This window comes from Gobius niger (assembly GCF_951799975.1).
Source record: "Gobius niger genome assembly, chromosome: 18".
Classification (NCBI taxonomy): domain Eukaryota; kingdom Metazoa; phylum Chordata; class Actinopteri; order Gobiiformes; family Gobiidae; genus Gobius; species Gobius niger.
This window is the reverse complement of record NC_136869.1, coordinates 6,079,693-6,103,102: the sequence shown is the minus strand read 5'-3', so window position 1 is coordinate 6,103,102 and position 23,410 is coordinate 6,079,693. Positions and strand designations below refer to the sequence as shown.

Sequence of the window (23,410 nt, the reverse complement as noted above, 5' to 3'; positions counted from 1 at the left end):
AATTCATACACATTCAAAGTGCTTCACAGTTTCATACAATTACAAGAAAGCAGAAAAAAAAATCTTTAAAATGTCAACATAAAAAAATATGAATTATAGCAGAAAGCAAGTGTGCAGATGAAATACTGTTTTCAGCTTGGATTTTTGAACATTGTCATAGTTGAGGCCTTTCTCACATCTTCACGAAGACTGGTTCAGATTTTAGCAGCATGAAACTGAAATGCAGCCTCACCGTGTTTAGTCCTGACTCTGTGAACCACCAGGAGACCCCTCCCTGAAGTTCTCAGGGCTCCAGATGGTTCATACGATGAGATATGTACTTTGGTGCTAAACCATGGATAGACTTGTAACAGAGCTGTTTTAAATTCTATTCTCTGAGCGACAGGAAGCCAGTGCTGAGACCGGAGCACTGGACTAATATGGTCTTATTTCCTGGTTCTTATCAGGACTTGAGCAGCAGCGTTCTAGTTGTACTGCAGCTCTGACAGTGAGTAGCCGTTACAGTCGTCTAAGAAATAAGTCTCTCTAAGTCTGGTTTTGACACTATTTCTCTGATCTTAGCAATGTGTTTTTCAGATGGTAAAACGCTGATGATGTTTTTGCTTTAATGTGGCTGTTTGAGTTCAGGTCTGAGTCAATGATCACTCCCCGATTTCTAGCCTAATTTTGTTTTGGTTTTAAAGAGAGAGACAGAAAGTGACTGATAACACACACAGCAAATCCACCAAGTCGTTTTTTACTTCTTTTTTTTTTTTTTCACTAAAATATGTTGTATAAGTGGTCATCTGTGAAAAAAAAAATTGACTCCAAAAGGAAGGTTGCAACTGTAAAAATACTTCTGTCACATTTTCACTAAAAGTCAAAGCCAAAATCGGTACAAACTTAGGTATAGTGCCTTTAAGGGGTATAACCATACAATGTCCGTACATGCCTGAAAACATTAAAACAATATTAGAAAGGCAACACAAACACAATGTCCAAAGGCTTTTATGTGGCTTTTACCCTGCAGTATGGTTACATTGTAATATCTCTGTCCGTTTATTAATATGGAATGTGCCAGGAATCCCAGGAAACTTTGGTTTTGGCGACACAATACTGAGCTCTATTTGGATCACAGTGAAAAGCATCACTTGTCCCTTGCTTGACTTAATAACACTGGGGCAACAGAGTGCATATAGGGGGGTACTTGAAAGTGACCCACCCAAACGTTGGAAATCCTGATACAAAAGGTAACACTTTGCTGCTGTGATGCAAGAGCACTAACAACTCCAGCTGTTTTTCTTCTTCGTCTTTCAAGTATAAAAACACATCGTTAAATCTTTACCCATCTGACCTATTTTTCCTGACCCTCTTCTCCGATCACAGCTCGTCCCTACTGATGATCGGTGTAAAAACTGTCTTAACAACCTCTTTATATTTCAGTGAATTCCTGGTTAAATGGAGGAGAAGGGAATTAGAAACCTGTCCTTGTGTTACTGTGGGACTTATAAAAACGGGGTCAGTTACCGAATTATTAGGGCAGGGGATAATTGGGCAATTCATCAAACTTGATTTCTTTTACTTTATGTTTTTAGTAGTAGTTATAAAAGCCTCAGTTCGGTTTGCTTTATTGTCGATTCTACAAAATGTTAAGGACATATAGGATCTCCCTCTATCCTTTTATTCCTCTGCGTCCCCTCATAACTATTCATGCCGAGGCTAGTTTTACTGCGCGCATGAGTTGTAGCTTGATTTCCCGAAAAGAAAGGCGCTCGTGTGAATTGGGTTTTTGAGGGAAGCCTTGATTTGAAAAAAAAAAAAAAAAGATAGGGCAAGAGAGAATTACCTGACACAAGGCTGTTTGATTCTGCACAGAGCCATTCCAGCCCGGGACAGCACCAGCCCATCAGTCACAGTGAAGAGGAGCCATTCTGCGGAGGCTCGGTTCCCCTTTGTGCCCGAGGCGAGGCGCAGTTTTGTGTCATTTCATTGGAAAACAGGTGATCTCCAATGTATTTCCACGCGGTATCCGGACCATTGTATGTAGAAGGGAGAGGGCCTTTGATCTCCATGGAGCCATTTTGATTTGGAAAAAAAAAAAGAATAGTAGGTGAATCTCTCTTGACAATGACATGACTGGTACACATTTTCTGCCATTTTAGACTCAAAAGCAGTTGCAGTATGTTCATGATTTCTTTCCCTTTTAGTAGTATGCGATAAAAGTATAAAGTCTGTAAATGTTACTTAGAAGAATAGACCAACTAGACTGAAGAAAAACAGCTAAAAGCCTTAAGAGTGCTCTTGTTTTCTCCCTGTCCGTATACTACATTTATAGTTAAAATGATGCGCGCTGCTCAAAGTGGTAGAGTGGTTGACCTAAGGCCAAATCCACACAAAGACAAAACGCTAATAATTTCAGAAACTTTCTCAGTAAATGTGTGCACCCACTGTGAAAACACCGCAATACATCTGCCAGGCCTGTGTGAGGCGCTGTGACGCTACGCTGAGAAAACAGAACAAGACTGTAAACTTTCCGAATGAGTAACAAAACCTCCGCTGGGAAATATGAAACTTCTCACTGGATTTACGATCTACAGAGGAGACGAGGAGGTGGATTTATGCTTCGAAGCTTGAGTGACTACAGCAAAAAAATACTGCCAGTGATCGGACTTTCACCGTGGATGGAAGCGAACTGAACTTTGTTGTGTTTTTCTCCTTGTCACCTGGAGCAGAAGATTGTGCAATAAAACTCATTATAAGGTCAGTATATTTTGGATAACAGACACAACGCAGGCCCTGTGATGACTTTATTTATACTACGCATTTCGTAAAGCACAATGATGGACTGTTGTGTTTGACCTGGCAGCTCGCTTTGGAGATTTTTTGAGAGGAAAAGAGATGAACTGTGTGGGAACTACCTGCTCTGGAGAACTGAGCTAATGCTGAGACCAAGTAAAAGCTAATTCATTATAAATTTATGAACCATTACAGGAATAATTATCTTCCTCCTGCGAGAGGAGGTCTAAAGAGGCTAGATGCAAGTTGACTACTGCCACCTCAGGCCATATGTGTAACTGCACCTTCTATATTAAGCTTGTGCATGACGGCACTTCGGACCCGAATCAACACCTGTGCAATAGCGGTGAATAGGTCTGAGCTCATTCTACACCTTAGCACATTGCTGGAACATGTAGGGGAGGAAAATACATCATTTCACATTTTTAAACTCTGTATCGTCCCTTTAAACAGCTGGACCAAACCCTATGCCGTCAGCACTTTCCCTTCAAGGCCAAACCACGGAGCTAAACCAGATCTTGATGTTTTTAAGTACCTGTATATGCTTCATCTTAACTTAACCTGATTGTAATTTCGCACATATTTTGTGAGGCGCATTGTGTTGCCTTGTGTACAAAATGCTCGGTATATATAAAGTTACCTTGCCTTGCCTTCGTACACAAGGAAACTCAGTGTTCCTTACAAAAAGAGATATACAAAATTACAATCAGGTTAAAGTTAAGGCAAAGCACATACATAAAAACACCAAGAAAATTTGCGGAGATGCCATAACAACAGAGATCTTTCCACTCTGAGACCTAGTTTGAAAAATGTTTGTTTACAGACCCCCAAAACACCTAAGAATCAAACAAACAAACAAATCGCTGGGCTTTACTTTATTGGCATTTAGCTGTCACTGTTTCACCACTGCAACAAAAATGGTAAACCTCAACTAAAATCCAAAGTTCTGGAAAGACCACCACAAGGGCCTGCCTATAGAAATACATGAGGACATATGGTATGTTGCAAGCTGACAAGAAAATAGTTTATATCACAGCTGGAAAAAAACATTTTTCCTGTACCTAAATGAATGACATTGATGAGACTCAGCCATTGCCTTGTGAACAGTGAAAACTATCCAAAGGGCTCATTTCGTACCACACTGCACTCTGTATTTTCCACAATATGAGCGTGATAAAACACTACCAAATGTCAGCGCCTTGATATTTACCTGTCAGTGTGCGCCTGCTTCAATATGCCATAAAGCCGTTACCCCATTCTCTTCTGAAATGCTGTGGGAGAAATGAATCTGGATGTGGCTGTTGCTTCAAACAGATTGCCAAAGAGTTTCGAGAGACAGGGGTATAGTCTCGTTTAATTCAATTTGGAAGGTTTCTATAAAATGTATACAATATCTTTATAATACCAAATGCTTTTTTGTAAGATTGAATAAGTCAAGAATAAATCAATAAGTATCTGGTGATGCAGGTAGGTCATGCTTATGGAATAATCATGAACAACCCTACAAACCCTCATTATAAATAGACAAAAACATCTTTAATAGCTTGCATTAAAGCTGGAACACTATGTCTACAATTCACTGTACATCAAACTGATTCATATGATTATATATGATTGCAATTTTCGCTATAGGGCTTTTCATTTTTTCATTCTAGACAATCACACCCACGTTTCTTAATGTATAGGCATGTATTATTGATTACGTGACTTATTAAAGTGATGGTGGTTGGGAGATTATTGCAGTGGCTGAAGATCTATATTTCTTTTTTTAATTTTTGCTCGTGGCTGTAATGGGGTTTTTCACCTCCGGCAAGAGGCACTTTAAATGAAAAATGATTTACTTTGGATAAGATGTATTCACTTACGTGCAGCTAAACCGTGTGCAATCCATACAGAATAAACTTTAGCACTGTGTATTTGGCACTTCTTTTTAAGCTGTTTGGTGATCATTAAAAACGCTTCCTGATCACTATCTTGGTTCGAAAATGCTATATTCCTCTGAAATGGCGTATTCAAACTGTCACATTCTGCCTCATCAGATCTCAAAGATGACTCAAACATGCACGAAATCTCCAGATGCTTGTGAAAAGGAAACAACACTGTAACACGGCAAAACGAACCTCTTAAAACTCAATTTGCACCAATTAATTTGGAGTTAACGAGAAGTTTTTTCCCCTTTAGCCACCACTTTTTCTCCCATCCAATTAACGCGTAAACTGTGCCAATTCTCCAGCCTCGGCAGTTGCTAAACTGTATTTCATTGTTTTTAATGACGATGACAAATGCATTTCGTTTCACTCCCTGACATGATGGGTGAAATGCAGTGGGACAGACATTTGATAATACTGATACTTATGGCTTAATCAGGCTTGTAAACTTATTTAGGACCATTTTCAAGTATAACTTAAAAATTCTGTCGAGAAAAAAAAAAAAAAAAACTTCATATACTCGTCATATCCCCTCCTGGAACCGCCACCTTAACATGGTGGAGGGGTTTGAGCGCCTGAATGATCCTGGAGCTCTGTTGTCGGGGGCTTCGTACCCCTGGTAGGGTCTCCGATGGCAAACAGGTCCTTGTTGACGGGTCGGACAAAGAGCGGTTCAGAAGCCCCTTATGAGAGACCAACAGGCCTGGTTAGAACCATGAGGCCGTCCTTCTGTGGACCTACCATAGGGAGGGAGAGGAGCCATAAGGGGCTGGTGCCATGTGATGTGGGCCGCTCCAACAGCTGCCCCCACGACCCGGAAACGGAATAGTGGAAGAAGATGAATGTATGGATGGATGGATACTAGTCATATACCAGGTAAAACACTGGACTGTCCTACAAATTATTGTTGAATAAACCACGTAAAGCTTCTGAAACAACTCAAAAATAGTGATTTCAACAGACTCAGGTTGTGCTTTTCTTTCTTTTCCAGTAGATACATCTGTGAGAAAGACTCACGACCCACTGACACTTTGTGACGTGCTTTTGGGTCCTGGACACCTAGTTGAGAAGCGCTGCCCTAAAACCAGTGGGCGATTTTGGTGTGTGAACATTCGCAGAAAATAATTGTGCGATTATACCCATCTCTGCGTCTGTTATAGCTCTGGTCCTGCACTTGCCTAGTCCTGTTGCTCTTATATAAATGGAAGTGATATAGCCAAAAGGGCACTCAGCCCGTATGAGGAAGTTGAAACGGCTTTATGAGATTCTTATGGAGTGAGATCAAAGCCGTTACCACCACGAGCCGGCGATAGTGCAACGGGTCAGAGCGCTTTGGATCTATTAATCCATTTAGCAACAGCAGCATATGGCGCTGGCAATGGGCCCTGACTATGCTTTATATAGCACATAAGTCCAGATGGAGAGCCGCCGTCTCCGCTGCATGTTCAAAGCACAGTCGCCAAAGTTGTCAAACAGTTAGCTTTATGACAACACCAGCCGAGATTATGGCGTTAACGTTCGGCATCTGCCAAATGTCCCACTGTTTGCAAATGGCATATTTTAATTATAGAGCATGTTTTCCTTTGTTTTAATCTTCCGTTCCCCCATATGAGGCGGCATAATGTCTGTTCTATTATGCAAAATCAATGGCGACAGCATGAGCATGAGAGGCAGCAGTGCACGGGAGTGTTAAGAGTGTGTTTAACCATGATCACTGATATCTTTGACAAAGCAGGATAGTGTGAGGCTCTTTGAACACATCACAGAAACCGCAGAGAAAGACATTTGTTACATCCACTTTTCTCCGAACAAGTAATATAATGGGATAAGGTAACATGGCCAAGAGAATCATATCGTATTGCTGCTTTTGGGCATATTCAATGTTTATAATCCTCTGCCTACACCCAGTATTTCATTATTTTGGATTATTTTGGATTTGGCCCAAGGGGGGAACCTATTTTACCTTTTTAACTTACTTTTTTTGTGGTCAGGGAACATGGAGCACCTGGATGGAACCTATGCATATGCAGGAAGGACATGCAAACTCCACACAGACAGAGTTGTGAGGAATTACCGCCGCGCCATTGTGCTGTTTGACGGAGTTGCTTCAGTTGAGACTGTTTGTGGTGATGAAAACTCCAACGCATTCCAACACCGATTCTTCACAGGGACAATATATCCATTTTCCAATATATCGCGATATTTTGCGGAGCGATACGATACCGATACTTTTTATTCCGAATAATCATTAAAACTTTACTAGAAGACCGGTACACAATGCATTTTGTCGAAGCTACTGCAAAGTGTTGCAATAGATCATACACAGCCACTAAAGCAGGCCACCAGAGACTCCATATCTGGGCTAGTTTCTTGATCATTACAGCGTTAGCTTGTAAATTCCTGCTGAACCAGCGTTTTCCATGTAAAGCCACTTGTGATCATGCATTCACGCCAGCCCAAATCATTGCCCCATTATACAGTGTGCAGTATATAGGTTATGTACTGCTTTCTGATGTGATCCAAGCTCTCTGTTCTTTTTCTATTGGCAGTAAAATGTTTACCCTCTATATTAAACCCATCACTCACTCCTCTTTGGGGATTTTCTTTGCTGCTCTTTGCTATATTCTTGTTTGCCTTATACTTCAAAATAATTCAATCCCTCACGCCATATGAATACTATTTACAGTCTTGTTTGTTCCCATGTATAATGCAAAAGTTGGGTTCAGGCCGTATGTGTCAGTAAAGATGCAGGTGTATACAGTGAAGGCTTGCTGTTATATCTTTACATTGTATTCAGAGTAATGTATGAAGGGAGCCTGCAAAAGCACTCACATTTATCAAGGAAAGATACATTCAACTTCATCATCATCCATGTGGTCATTCGTTTGCACCTACAATATGAAATACAGATCAACATAATTCAGAAAACTTAAACCATCCGACTCAAAAGCATATGCACTTTGGCCCTCATTCACAACATGTTCTTACATAAGTGTCTAACATCTGAGCGTGGGTCAGTCTACCAGACTATTGCCTGTTTAGCTCAATGAGGACAGCTGCTGATTCTAATGCAAAAGGTTGTGGGATCAAACTTGACACTCGTCCATTTTTTTCAGTGGGGATATTGTTTTACAGGGCACCTACTGAAAGAAAACCATTATTACCACATATGCTTTATGCTTTATGCTTTATTTTACTACCTTGATACATTGTACCTGACAAAGTGTAGTACATTGTAAACTGCTTTATAACAATCTGTAATAACTTGTACAAATACACATTATACCATTATGTATGTACTACATAGGTACAAGCTATTACAGATTGTTACACTTCACATTACATTGTACTAAATTTGGCAGGTACAATGTATCAAGGGTAGTGTAATATAAAGTCTTTCCCACATTTGTACCAAAAGCATTAAGATTTCAATGAAACATCTTAACTGAAATATCTGTCATGAGGACTTTACACAAAAAAGTTTAACAATGATCATAGACAAAAAGGACCATGAAATTCTACTTCCTTTTTCATAGTAAATTATTAATCTGGGATCTCGGGAGCTACCAGTAGCTCGCCAAAGACTTTCTACAAATCTATGTGCTTTTAGATGCATTTTCTGTTTGTTCTGAACATACTGAACACAGTCTGCGAACAGGTCAGTATTGTAAAATATAAGTACTAAACTTCGTAATGTTCATTCAAACAGCATCTTGGCGACTAATTCTCCTGGGTGAACTTTACCTAGGTCACATTTTACGCAAGTATTTGTGAAGCAAAAGTACACCAACATTCTTGTTTGAGGTTGGAGACCCCTGTTTTCAATCCTCCTCAGCGTGTGTCCTGAGCTAAGTAAGTTAACTCCTGAAAGAGAGGTCTATTTTTTGTTATGTTGGGGTTCATGACCTTTTGGATGTCGATTTCACTCAACTCAGACTGATACAAGCCATACATTTTTCCTGCCACTTAGTTGAGCTTAGATTTAGTTTTTCAATCATCTGGCTGTTGTGCATGCATCTTTATGAGCATGAAACATGCGACTTGGCGTACATAAAACACTTTTTTTTTAAAGGCAACAATTTCAGATCGGGTCAGTCCGAGGAGAATATCTTCACCCAAGTGGCTCCAAAGCTGAGGAGTTATTTGCAGATACTTGGATTACATAAGCAATCTGCATCAAAACACTTCCCAGTCTAACCAGTGGGCATTGCTTTGAAAACGGACCCATCGAGACTGCTTCATTTGCAACAAGCCTTTTTTTCACATCTTAAAGACACAGCACTTTCGCTCTGGCTAAAGTATCAAATCCTGGAGCTCTCTGTTGCTCCCGCTTGCATTCACACCGCTTTGAACAGCAGACGACAGCGGGTGTAAACAACAGCTGGCAACATGGCCGCTGCGCAGCACACACAAGCGTGGGTGCTTTTGATGGGAGTATTGTTTTTTTCATCAAGTGTAACCGACGACTGCTGCAGAGGGAAGCAGCGTTCACACAACTGCAGATGGTATGTAAAAAATGAAAAGTGTTGATGTAGTAATACACACTGCCTGGAGGAGGGGAAAAAAGTACCACCTGGATCTGGGGTTATTGCAGTTCGTCAGGTTGAGAGGTATTTGGGGCCAAAGAATGAGGGCACTCATGATCTGAATGCATCAATGGATTTATGGATTTCTTCTTCCCTGATGATATATTCCAAGATGACAAAGCATGAGGGGAGCATGAGACATAATTTTCATGCTTGGAATGGCCACCAGAGTCCAGATCTTAACATAACAGTGGTCGCACTCTCCCATCATCAAGAACAAGATCTTGATGAAAAATCTTCGCAACAATGGATGGATTGTGTGAAACTCTTCAAAACAATGCCAAAGCATATGTGTGTCATAGTCAAAGCTAAAGCCGGTCCAACAAAACATTTGTGTGTGTGACCCTTTTACTATAGTGGTGACTTATTACTGTTTTGTTTCATCTCTTAACTCCCACCTGAACCAAGCACATTTTCTCCAGTTTGGCGTTAACCAAATCTAAAAGCTTCTTGGAAAAAGCGTCAAAATCGCGACAAAAACGAGACAAAAAAAGCCACACAAGAGAAACCAAAAAAAATCAACAAAAGGGCAACAAACTAGTGACAAAAATGTGACAAAAACTAAGGATGACAATGCAACAAAAGAGACATAAACGCGGCATAGTAGCGCCTCCGCTTCACAGCCAGAAGGTCCCAGGTTCGATTCCCACCAGGACGGGGCCTTTCTGTGTGGAGTTAGCATGTTCTAGGTTTCCTCCGGGTACTTCGGTCCCCCCTACCACTAAAAACATGTGCAATAGGTGAATCCTCCAGCCAGCTGATACTGACCACCAGCCTGACTCCACATCATGGAGAAGTTGGCAAAAATGCTAAAAATGAAAAGTAACAACAACATGGCAAGGAAAAAGATTTGTTTAGATCAGTTTTGCAGGTCTTAACTGTCAAATGAGGCATTACTCAGGCCTATAGACTGTAAACTCCAGTCTAGAAGCTTTTAGATTAGGGTAAAGTCAAACTGGAGAAAATAAGGCGGGGAGTAAGGGGTTAACTGAGTAGCATAAGAAGGCACATTGGGGCAACAGTGGCACAGCAGGTAACCAGAAATCCACCAACAAAAGTGACATTTAAGAAGTTGTATTTCTCTCAATCTCTGAAGCCCAGCGGTGGATTGAAAACCCGCAGTTTGGATCATGAATCACAACGCACTCAATGTCACTCAATCAAACCTCAAACACAGTCAGACGTTTCCCACCAACACATTTACAGTGTTCATAAATCCCACTGTTCGTAACCTTAAGCAGCGTCTTACCTTCTTGAGGATGATGATGCCTTCCTGGTTGTGTTCGTTGGTGGTGATATCGAACATGGCCCCTCCGTCTCCCGGGACGATGGTGTACTCCACCTCCGCGTTCCTCCCGATGTCCAGGTCGTGAGCTTTGATCCTCCCCACGGCAGACCCCACGGCGGACGACTCGGGCACGCGCAGGTGAAAGAAACCTAGACGCAAGCGCAAGGACGGCAGGTCAGTGGTGTAAATAGCAACATATTAGTTCTGTGTTTCCTTTTTTAGTACAATTGTAGGTGTATGAATGGCAAAAACGACAATGTGTTATTGCTTTTGGGTCATTCAAAAGACCCAGCGCATTATTGTGGCGAGACGAGAGTGTTGACCATTTCCCCACTGCACCTTTACTATCATCACTCAATATAACATGAAGGTAGAGATTTTTTTTTGCCACATCCCAGGAGCTGATCTGCTTTGCCTCGGTCCGTGTGTGAAGTCAGGCTCCATCCGTGACATTACTCGCTGCGGAGCGAGTTCGGACATCAAGGTTCGCGGCGGCGCTTGTAATTGGTCGGTTCAGATGCAAAGATCAACAAACGCAGGGGGAAGCTTTGATAGCCTCTACAGAGGGATCAGAGCGGTTGACATGAGAGAGGGGTTTTGCAGGTCGAAAGCGAGTAAACAGCAAGCAGTTTAGGCCTCACATTATAGGGGAGAGTTGGGCTTGATTTATGCAAGGCTGTTTTGTAACGCCATAGCACAAGATATGCGCGTTAACCAGAGAGAAAGAGGATATCAAAGTGAAATTGACTCCACTGTGTTTGCGTTGCCAGGCTCATTCAAGCTTGTGCATAAATTTCAACATGCTTCGATCACCACTTGTACCAGAAGAAGACTTGCATTTCTAAACGCAGGCTATAGACTAGACTTTTACGCAGACTTTTAGGCACCCTATAAGCCTGTGTAATTATTCTTTCATTCTGTGTTTTAGTGTCGAGGTTCATAAACCAAAGGTAAAGGGAAAAAGTAAAAAGTAGTAAGATTAGTGTTCAAAACCGTGGGAACATAATTAGCTGTAATGAGTAGACTATCCACTAGGGGGTTAGCTTCCTTCCTTGCAGGTATCATGGCTGGTGTAGTACTACAGGGGTTACAGTATCTATGGCAGAGTGTATAGTCCGCTCTACATTGCGGGTCAACCAGAGCTCAGGGAATCTTACTGAAGCGTACAGAGGGGCGTGTCCAAGGAAAAGCTGTGTCGGCAACATAAGCATATATAAGGGGTAAGTTTTTGCAAAAAGTGGGCCATATGAAGAATGGACAAGGCGATATGTAATGGATTCAGCTTTGACAAATTAAGGATTATGCGTTGGATGTCTTCGACTGGACTTTTGTGTTTCTTCTGATTTTTTTATCCATTGGATTTTTACACAAGACATGTGGCGCCGTGTTTAATGATCCACTTCATACCTGGCGCAGTATATGGGCTGGACAGACACCCATGACAATACTACAGCAGTGGTCCCACTTCAACCAGTGCCTATGTGTGAGTGGTTGGTGGTGGTCGGAGGGACCGTTGGCGCAGATGTGAGCAGCCTCGCGTCTGTCAGTCTACCCCAGGGGAAACTGTGGCTACAAATGTAGTTTACCACCATCAGCATGGAGTGAATGAACCCCCCTCCCTTTCATGTGTAAAACACTTTGGGTGTGACTTGTGTCATATGAAAAAGCGCTATACAAATAAGATTCCCTTCCTGAACTGGAAGATTTTCGGCTACTGGGGAATGGGGGATGCATGTTCTGATGATTTGATCACATTTCTGTGGCGTGGAGAACCCTGTGCTCAAGCAATATGGGATCACCAATCTCTCTCTGGACATGGACAGTGTTTAACTCACAGTGGGAGAAATAGTTGTAGTTTGTCCTTTATAGGAAGCACGAGGCTGTTAATGTAAATAAGAGAGTGAAGAGGAAACGAACCACACCCCCAGGCTACCGGCGAAATCACTGGAACTGGTACTGTTGTTTGTGTTCAAGATACCAACTTCGCCTTGAGCAACGCTGTTGTTGCGCCGGGCGAAGGATCAGGTCTGTACAATCTTTATTTTATTTGCCTTCGATAAGTCAACAACGGAACTGGGTCGTTTTGAGTTGAAGATGTTCAAACTCTGGGCACTCATGAGGGCAAAAGTCAGTACCGCCATCGCCCAACTTTATTAATGTTTGCACAAAGCCAGCTATAGAAGTCCTGACTCAGAGAAGGGTGACGGCGAGAGTCTAAATACCAGCTTCACTACCAAGTCTGATCAGATGAGTGGGTAGAAGCCCCTGAGATGGAAGGCAAACGCTTCCAACTCAAACACCTCAGCTCAGTGTTTGGAAAGGCTCCCAGTCGCCTCAACCGAAGTTTTAAATGCTGTCGACTGGATTGAGTTGCTGAAGCCTAACCCTTAACCATTGAGGATGCATGAGACAACGCTTTAACTTAATTCCATTACTAGAGAACAGGCGAAACTCTGCGGCAAAACAATTCCAGCTCACAAGCAAGCGAGTAATCCCCGACACAAATAGGACAATGCTACAAAAGGTTTTACTATTGTTACCACTTCTTACGTAATTGCATCATCCGGCATACAAAGGCCATGATGAAAACGCATTGAGTCACTTTCGGAGCTGTGTGACCAACGCATTAAACTTTCATCCGCACCGAAAAGCTACTCGCCCTTCGCTGTAAAGGGGAAACGAAAACATGACAGGCCGTCTTTATGAAAACTTGAGAAAGTGTGGAGCTCTTTCTGTGTTTAACTTTTTCCGCTTAGACGGTCAGTGCCCATAGCAGCATTTTTGGAATAAACTCACCCGTTTCATGTTCTTTTAGAGGCGCCCTGCCGAAAGGGGATTGGTGCAGACAGGCCGGAATTAAAGAGGGGAAAGGTTAGGCTGAAATATGACAAGTCAAAGAGGCCGGTTAAATGCTGTAAAGAAGCATTTCATGGTTTTAGGAAGCTGTTTGCATTAAAAAGCGTCTCAAAGTCGGTCTAATTTAATAAAACACACCACATAGGAAATGCAGCGTGCAGTATTAAAGGAAACGCAGCTGGTTTTGGGAAGATTATCAGCCTGTCCACAAGACCCCATTATATTGCGGGTCTTCCGAGTAAATACACTTCAGTTGACACAGTAGCAGTGAAAGCATGATCAAATAAAAGCCGTAACAATGTGAAATTTCACCTCATTCAAGGACGTTGTGCAGTGTTGCTACTAAACAATTGGAATTGAGTCTGAAACAAAAAAAAACTGCCTGATATTCTTCTCAAAATGTTGGCTGTTTTGCTTCATTCGAATTCCCGTGCAGTATTTCAGGTTTAAAGCTGATGTTTTGACACCTTCCCGATTTCACTCGTCTGCTATGTATTTATTTTTTTTCCCCCCCATTCTTCCATTTCAATTTTGACTGGGATTTAAAGGTTTTTCTTCGCGGCTGATCCCGGGATTGAGTTTCGGAAGGCGCGGGGGATACGGGTGAATTTGGGTGCCATCATTTTAATAAATAATAGGCACTTTTGAAGGGAAAAAAGCGTTTTCTCCCAAATATGCTTAACCTTCATTCCAAGGCTATGGATAAGGGCATTGTAAGTGTAATAGTATCGGAGCGCTGTGAAATAGCGCGTGCAGATCTGCGCTGAAACAGATGGCGCTCGGGCTGTTATTGAGATGAGCGGCTGCTAATGGTAGATACGCGCTCATCTATGGACACTTCGTCACCGTTAATACAAGCCATCAAGGACGGGGGGGCCAAATTATCATCGCTTCCCTTTGCAATATGTTTTCCAATGAGCGTAATGTTTTTTAAAGGCATTAGATAGATTACACTCACTCGATCCGACAGCGTTTGCGGCTTATGACTTTGCACGCGTGTCGTCAGTCTAATAAACATAGATCAGGAAAATTAAAGTTATTGGCTGACGGTGCAAGCACATGTTATGGACTTGATCAAATCCATTTTTAATGCCCACATTGTGAAAGATAACCGGTTGAGACAGACACAGACGATAACGGCATTTGACAAGATTATTATTTAATCAAACAAGTTTTAGCAACAGTGCGAGATTAAGGGAAGTCGATTCCAAAGCTTGTACTGTGAGCCCAAATGTGCAATGGGAAACTTCATTACTCGTTTTTCTGGAAACACTTACTGAGCCTCAACTGACGAGATACTATACTTAAAGGGGCTAGATGCAAGTTGGCCATTTTATACACACTACCGCCACCTCAGGTCACACGTGTAACTGCACCTTCTATATTAAGCTCGTGCATGACAGTGACAGTGCAGGATTATAGAGGCAGTTGTGGTGAACAGGTCTGGACATGTAGGGGGAGGAAAATACTTAATTTGAACATTTTTAAACACCGTATAGTCCCTTTAAAGCACTGTTCATTTCAAAATTAAATTAATGTTTTTGATAAAGTGTAAATGAAAAGATCTACTACCGTTTAGGAACACCGGGAAGCTTAGCGAATGCAGTGCGTGAGTGAGTGGTGGTGGTCGGAGGGGCCGATAGCGCAGACTGGTTGCCTCGCTTCTGTCAGTCCACCCCAGGGCAGCTGTTGCTTACCACCACCGAGTATGGAGTAAACGAATAGTTCAATGTAAAGCTTCTTTGAGTGTCCAGAAAAGCGCTATATAAAACCAATGCATTACTATTAACTAAGGCATCAATGCAAACCTACCAAGACCCGGCTGTCCTCAACTCACTGAAGGACAGCTTCATCTACACGGGCTGTCAGGACCCTCTCACTTCCTCGCCCTCGATGCCTCTGTTTCCTTTGGCGTTCACACACTGTGGTCCACTCCAACCCTTCAAGGACACTCAATTCTGACACCAATTTGCACCAAGGGCTTGAGAGAGTTTCAATTTCTTATTGAATTGACAGTAATCTTATCTTTTGTCTGTTTTATTCCAACCATCCATGTTGTTTTATCCAGTGAGATACTGACCTTATGCTCCTTGGAGGATATAACAGGCCAACAAACTCAATGCAACTGTTGGCCGCTTCAAGAAACTAAATAAAAGTTATTTTATGGAGTGGCCCGACGGGAAATAATGTATCTATAATATTTGTACAGCTGAGGCCTTTCCGCTACTATTGTGCAGCATAACTTATCGTTCGCGTGCTTGCATATCCAGCTTTTTCCTGTATAACCTTTTGTACCTGTGAGCCCTTTATGGATGAGAAAGAAAGAACAACAAAGAGAGGATTTGGGAGTGGTCACGGCATCCCCTGCTCCCACCGCGCTGTGCTGTGACAGCATTATGGAAATATCCCATTTTTGTGTGTGCGTCCCGACTATTCGGCCGCTCAGATTTAAATTCAGGGGAGACCTCAGCGGCTCCTTGAAATACCAGAGCGGACAGCGGCGGGGCACGGCATGTTTGTGCTTTCTGCTTTGGAAGACATTTTGTATAATGCCACTGAACGAATGTGCTCGGAATATGCCCCGCGCAATATCCTCTAAAGATCAGCGACTTTACTTTTACAATCTATTTTCCTCCCGATTTAGTTTGACCTGGGTGAGCAGTATACAACCAAAATAATCTGCTTCTTCGCGGCTTATGAGAAAACATCGTGGAGAAGATATGCATTTTAAATAGACCGTCTCGATCCCCTGCATCTAAATATAGAAGGTGGGACAGTAAAGCGCCTAACAGCAAGGTTTTATTTGTTGTATTACTGCGGGAGATGCAATCATTTAAATAAGCAGACCTTTGCTTACAAGAGCGTAAAATGAAAAATAATAAAAAACAATTATGAAGACCAGACATTATGAAATCTCTTGCTCGGCTCTGTAATGCAATCATATTGTGTTTGTGTGGATCGCAGCAAATTTGTGCAGTCATGTCAGGCCATGTTTTTTACTCTCATTTGGTGGAAGGAATGGGTGTCGGATTTTGATTGCATTTGATAAAACGTGTGAAACTTTCCTAACACGGAAGACAATCGCTTTATCCATCGAAACACACTGAGGAAAGGGAAGGATAGCACAGACTTTGCTGCAATGTTGATCATTTTGTTTCAACCATTGTTCGTTTGTGCAGGAGCAACTTTCAGAAGCAGAGGGCGACCACAGTGCTGCGCCCGGGACCCTTTTCTAGATTTTAGACAATGGTCATGGTCATCATTGTGATATTGTGCTTAAATTTCGATAAAATTTTGAAAAATAAAATATAAACAGTGTCAAAAAAGACAAGAAAAACTACAAAAAGACTAGAATAACTACAAAATCAGGGTCAAAACAAAGGCTAGAAAAACTACAAACAGCAAAAAAGACAAAAATACAAAAAGACTAGAAAAAAAACAAAAAAAATGGGATCAATACAAGGCTTAACTTAAGTTGAGTTATACTTTATTAATCTCTTTAGAGGAATGTGTTCTCTGCATTTGACCCACCCTCAATGTCGCCCGGCGGCCTGTAGGGCCCAACCTCAGGGACCCATGTCCATGATGTGGTGCCAGGCTGCTCGTCAGAAACACCTGGCTGGAGGATTAACCTATTGTACATGTTTTTAGTGGGAGGAGAAACCGGAGTACCCGGAGGAAACCTACGCAGACACGGGGAGAACATACAAACTCTACACAGAAAGGCCCCGTCCCTGGTGGGAACTGAACTCGGGACCTTCGTGCTGTGAGGCTGCGCCACCGTGCCGCCCAGAACTACAAAAAAGGTTACAAAAACTACAAAAAGAATAGAACAACTTGGGGAAAAAAAGACTAAGAAAAACTATAGTAAAGACTAGAAACCAACTACAAAATAAGAACGTTATTAAAACCTTGACCAAAAAACATTGACTGTAAATTGTCAATTTTAGGTAATGTTAGCAAAAAACGTGTGGATCTTTGTAAGATAAAAGACCTTTGAGATTTTGCGATGTTGTGCCTCCATGCAAAATGGATGTTGCCTCTATTACTACATACTCTAATATTGCAAGTGGCGCTATACTGTGCTGCCCACCAGGTTTGGAGATAATGCATAAGGGCTTAATAAGTATATGGCCTGATGTAATAAGCCTAATTGTCTTTACTATTTATTATTACCCTTTGTCCTGTTTGGTTGTGACTTTGGTTGTGATTTTGTGACTGTGACTCTATTATGCAGGATTATTTGTGTTGGTACCAGTTGTTAGTAAGTATAACAACCTGCATGTGATGTTGAAAGTGCACACCTAGTGTATATGTATATGTGTAGTGTGTTTGACAGCATAAACAACTGAAGGCAAGACGGTATATAATATGCAGTTTTATGTTCTCAGGATCAGGATCGCCACATGGTACAATGGTCCTGAAAAGACTGAGGGATCAAGTAGGACTGTCGGGGTCAGTTCTACAGTAGTTCTCCTCATATTTATCGGGGCGTAGCTTTAGTGTTACAGCTAACCAAATAATGTCTGAGTCTGTGGGTTTGTTGTGTGGAGTGCCTCAAGGGTCCGTTTTAGGTCCCGTCTTATTTTTGTTGTACTTGATCCCTTTGGGAAAGATCATCAAAAGGTTCGGTGATGTTTCTTTCCACCTATTTGCTGACGATATCCAGCTTTACTGTTCCTTTAAAACGTCAGAAATCCAGAAGTTAAACTCTCTGCTCCATTGCCTAGTGGAAATAAAACAATGGCTCAGCGATAACTCTTTGCAGCTAAATGCAGGCAAAACGGAAACCCTGGTAATCGCACCTGATGATTCAATCCAGGGATTAAACAGTTCCTGGGTGACTTAGGCCAGTCTGCGAAACCAAGCCTTCGTAACTTGGGAGTTATTTTTGACAAAGACATGTCATTAGTGCAGCACTGTAAGCAGCTAACCAGGAACTGCTTCTTTCAACTAAGGAAAATTTCTAAACTTAGGAATATGGTCTCACGTAATGATTTGGAGCTTATCATCCATGCATTTGTGTCTTCACGTTTAGACTACTGTAACGGTTTGTTTTCATGTCTTAACAAGAAGGAGCTCTCTCGACTGCAATTAGTGCAAAACTCTGCAGCGAGAATTCTGACCCGCACAAACAGGAGGACCCACATATCCTCTATTTTAAAACAGCTTCATTGGCTGCCAGTGTCTTTTAGGATCAAGTTTAAAGTTCTGGTTCTAGCCTTCAGAGCCGTGCACGGTCAGGCTCCTTCTTATATCAGTGCTCTGGTCCAGCCTTACACCCCTGTGCGGGCTCTGAGGTCTGTGGATCAGAATCTGCTAAAGGTTCCACGTACGAGTTTTCGCACTAGAGGTGACCGATCCTTCCAGGCTTTTGCTCCCAGGCTCTGGAATGATCTTCCACCCTCTTTGCGCTCTATTGACTGTTGATTCTTTCAAAAGCGAACTTAAGACACATTTATTTGTTCAAGCTTTTAATTAGCTACTTTTGGGCTGCTATGATTTCTGTGTTGTTTTGACCCCTTTTTATATTGTATGTAATTTCTGCTTTTACTGTGTTGTGAAGCACTTTGTGGCCTTTGCCTGTGAAAGGTGCTATATAAATAAAGATTACTTACTACAATCTTCACTATTTTTCTATTTATTCAACAACTAATTAGCAACAAGGAGCTCAGTCAAGCATTCGCACAAACATAAAAAAAATAGCTAAATCATATTTATACAGGCAGACATTCAATTGTAAAACACAAAAAGTAAAACAGTAATTAAGTGCCTGAATAAGGTGCACTGCTCTCAAAAACCCAAGGTACTCCCTCTAAGTAAAATGATTCTGCGACAGAGGCCATTGTTCCAGCCCGACTGTTTACACTGTAGAGCTTAATAAGCCTGCTTGTTATAGCCTGCTGTATTATCAATGTCCCCCTCGAAACACAAGTTTTCTGTCCAGGAGCTGCTCGCTGTCAAAACAAAATAGCTAGCTTGAATTTAGTCCAGACTCTTAACAATGTCAGCACTGCCTCAGCAACAAAGTTTAATGGTATACGCGGAGCCCACAGGTAATTAGACGAGTGCATCCAGGAGGGAGGGCGGCTTACAATGAGCTGCACACAATGGCAATATTTACTTCAATATGCTGGTCTTAATGAATATGTAGGACTTGGGGGTTATTCACATTGTTTGGATGAAAAGCTTCAGCTCGTTCTGTTGGAAGGACGCGTGTTTGCAGAAGGAAGTACAACAAAAACAGATGGACAAGTGCAAACCTAGTTACAGCTGTGAAATAACAACTCTAATGCCGCTCTCACAGCCTTCTGGATAAACTCTTTCTCGGACGAATAAAGATTAATCATAACATGCAAATAAATTAATAAGTAAATTACCAAAACAAAGTCGTCTAACTCCATCATAACTTGATCCTCAAACTCCATTGCCATCTGTGTGGTGATTAAAACTGCCCAACTTCTCCAGCAGCAAAAGGCAGGAAGTAGAATTTAAAAGTGGGCACAATTAAGATTGTAAGACTTTATTATAACTACACCTTATGTAGCCTTAGTCAATGACAAATTAACACTTAATTAGTCAGTTCATTACTTAGGTGTGACTAACATTTGATAACTAATTAACAATGAATAAGAAGTATACATTATCGCATTAAAGTGGGCACAATTAAGACTTGTGTCTTCATGTCTCTGCACAGACTTTTGGTAACCCTTTACAATAAAAACACCTTTTTTTAGCCTTAATAAATGATGAGTTAGCATTTAGTTAATCATGAACAAATAAATACTTACGTGTGATTAACACTTAAAAGGAATAGGCCACCATTTTTACATACTGAGATATGTTCTTACCTTAGCTTAGACGAGTTCATTTGTACCTGTCTGGTCTTCACGCGTGCCCTCAGTCACGTAAACACAGCACAGACGGCGTTAGCATTTAGCCTCTCCTCCTCTCCTCTATACCTCCAAACAAGGTAAACATGGGGAACAACTGTCGAACTACCCCTGGTGCTATTACGCCTTACAATATAGTTCCCCTCTTTATCCGCTTAGAAAATCCACATTGTTTAGTTTTATGTAACTATACTTGGATCGTGTAGCACTTCATGTAACCATATTTAAATAGGGAAAACGTGGAAGAGCTTCGTAGCTTCTATCTTCACCTGGTTTGGAGCTATAGAGGAGAGGAGGAGGCTAAATGCTAACGCCGTCTGTGCTGTGTTTACGTGAGGGAACGTGTGGAGACCAGACAGGTACACATGAACTCGTCTAAGCTAAGGTAAGAACATATCTCAGTATGTAAAAATGGTTAAATAAAGTGTAGTTATTGTAAAGTGCAACACTTTACAATAATCTCTTAACCCCCACTTTAAAGGGGCTGGAAGCAAGTTCGCCATTTTATACTCACTACTGCCACCTCAGGCCATATGTGTAACTGCACCTTCTATATTAAGCTCGTGCATGACGGCAATTCGGGCCGAAGTGACACATTTTTGAGTGACCGTACAGGATTTTAGAGGCAGTTGTGGTGAACAGGTCTGAGCTCATTCTACACATTAGGACATGGCTGGAACATGTAGGGGGAGGAAAATACTTATTTTTAACATTTTTAAACGGAAGTTCAATAAAAACAGATGGACAAGTGCGACCCATTTACACAGCTGTGAAATAACAACTCTAATGCCGCTCTCACAGCCTTCTGGATAAACTCTTTCTCGGTCGAATAAAGATGAATCACAAGCACATAACTGAATAAGTAACTTACCAAAATAGGTAGAATGAATCTCAAAAATGTATACAGACACATGTCCAATAACTAACATTCACTATGATACTTTACGGTATAGCATCAATGACAGTATGCTGTGTAAAGAAACAAAAAACAAAAAAAGTCAGGGAAATTTAGTATAAACCAAGGACCAAAGCTGGCTAAAAAGACTTCTGATAGATACTGACTGCAAGAGCAGCAGTTTTCGAGATGATCTGACCGAGTCGTCTAACTCTAGCCATCATAAACTTGATCCTCTATTGCCATCTGTGTGGTGATTAAAACTGCCCGATTCCTACATTCTCCAGCCGCAAAAGAGGCAGGAAGTGGAATTTAAAAGTGGGAACCATTGACACTTTTGTCTTCACGTCTCTGCAAGGATTTTTGGTAACACTTTATAATAACTACACCTTAGCCTTAATACATGACAAATCAACACTTAATCAATTCATTAGTTAAGTGTGACTAACATTTAACTAATTGCAATGAAACAGGGCACTCATGAAAAAGAGAGTCTTGTACTCTCATTGGGCCTTCCCTGTAAAAAATAAAGATAAAATAAAAATAAAATAATAATTAACAATGAGTAAGTGAAGTATGTGAAGAACTATTCATTATCAGCTTCACATTAACTGAAGTAGTTTTTAATTGTTAGTCACACTTAACTAATGAATTGATAAATTGAGTGTTAGTTCATCATTTTTAAGGCGAGACACTGCAGGTGAATAGGGGGGGAAAAAATGTAGAGATATCAAACTTTTGCTGAACATTACTGATATAAATATGAGAAAAAAATGTATTGCAAATGTATTGCAAAAAATGTATTGCATTTTTTTCTGTCATTTTATGCTTCCATATAAAAAATAAGGCATGTACATGAAAATGGCCAAGATTGCCTATATGTTGGGCAACGAAATCTAAATAATGGATTGAGCTAAATTAAAATGTAATGTTTTATTGTATTGACCTATTTTTTTCAGAGCTACTTCTGGTAGGGATGGGCAATACCACATTTTTTGGAATCGTTACGATACCGATACTTTTGAGGTCATTTTTCTCGATACCAATACCGTTACCGATACTGGTCATTTTTATATGGGTGAATGTATTTCAATCAATATACATTTCTAAAACTGGTTATTTTATATAATTAATAGGTACATTAAAATGATATTACTTTAACTGGTTAATTATACAATTTTAATGTGAAATTAAACACAAAATGTGAAATTAAACACAAAAGTTTAAAAGTAATACTTTAATGACAAACAGAATCTAAACCAGAATGATATGGCTGGCTTAATTCAATCCCCTGCTCCTGTGGACTGTTTTGGCTCAGAACAAAGATGTAAATTGTCCTTTTATGTTTAAAATTGCTGCCACACCTACTTTTTACATATGCAAATTAGCATCGATACATTTTGCCCAAATCGATACTTAAAAATTAGCCGTTTGGTATCGATATATCGATCAATCCGCCCATCCCTAACTTCTGGGTTACCTTCGCCTCAGTAGCGGACAAAACATCATAAAACAAGCATCATGCGGGGTGAGTTTTGTCATTTTTAAACTCTGACATGAAAACTAAGATGTAAATGGAGGGAAAATAGATAAAAATCTCCACTTCGACCACTGCGTGAAAAATCAATACTTTCACCTGCCGTGTCTCCCCTTAAAGGAGCTATACCTGCTTTTTTTCCTAGCAATGGAATGAAATTTGTTTTGTCTTCCTTAGTATATTGTAAACTCAGACATTTGTTAGGAAAGCACTGTAGATCTAGATTTCATGAACTTTTAGATAGCTTTTGAGCATTTTTGTGTAAGTGACCCTGACAAGGGACCCTGCAAGTTGTGAAATGTGCCGATAAACATGTCCCTGTGAAGAGATGAGTTTGTACCTCAACCAACATTTTAATTTTATTGTTTGAAATGAAAAAATCAGGTGTAGGGCCTTTACGGTTAAAGGGGCTAGATGCAAGTTAGTCATTTTCTCATTCTACACATTAGGACATGGCTGGAACATGTAGGGGGAGGAAAATACTTAGTTTTAACTTGTTTAAACTCCGTATAGTCCCTTTAAATAAGGTGTAGTTGCTGTAAAGTGTTACCCTTTTAATCTCTTAACCCCTACTTTAACTGAGCACATTTCTCCAGGTCGACCTCTTGGGAAAAAAAGCGACAATACAGAGACAAAAACGAGACGTACATGA

The 23,410-nt window shown here is 41.0% G+C and overlaps 1 protein-coding gene across 1 annotated transcript in view; it reads right to left on the bottom strand.

The window, feature by feature from the left end:
* LOC306977686 (cadherin-12-like) overlaps nucleotides 1-23,410 on the bottom strand; it is a 318,442-nt gene that overhangs the window by 91,542 nt on the left and 203,490 nt on the right. The window contains exon 7 of the mRNA XM_079576100.1: nucleotides 10,539-10,726. Within this exon, the coding sequence (XP_079432226.1) occupies nucleotides 10,539-10,726 (188 nt within the window). The remainder of the gene's footprint in view (nucleotides 1-10,538; nucleotides 10,727-23,410) is intronic.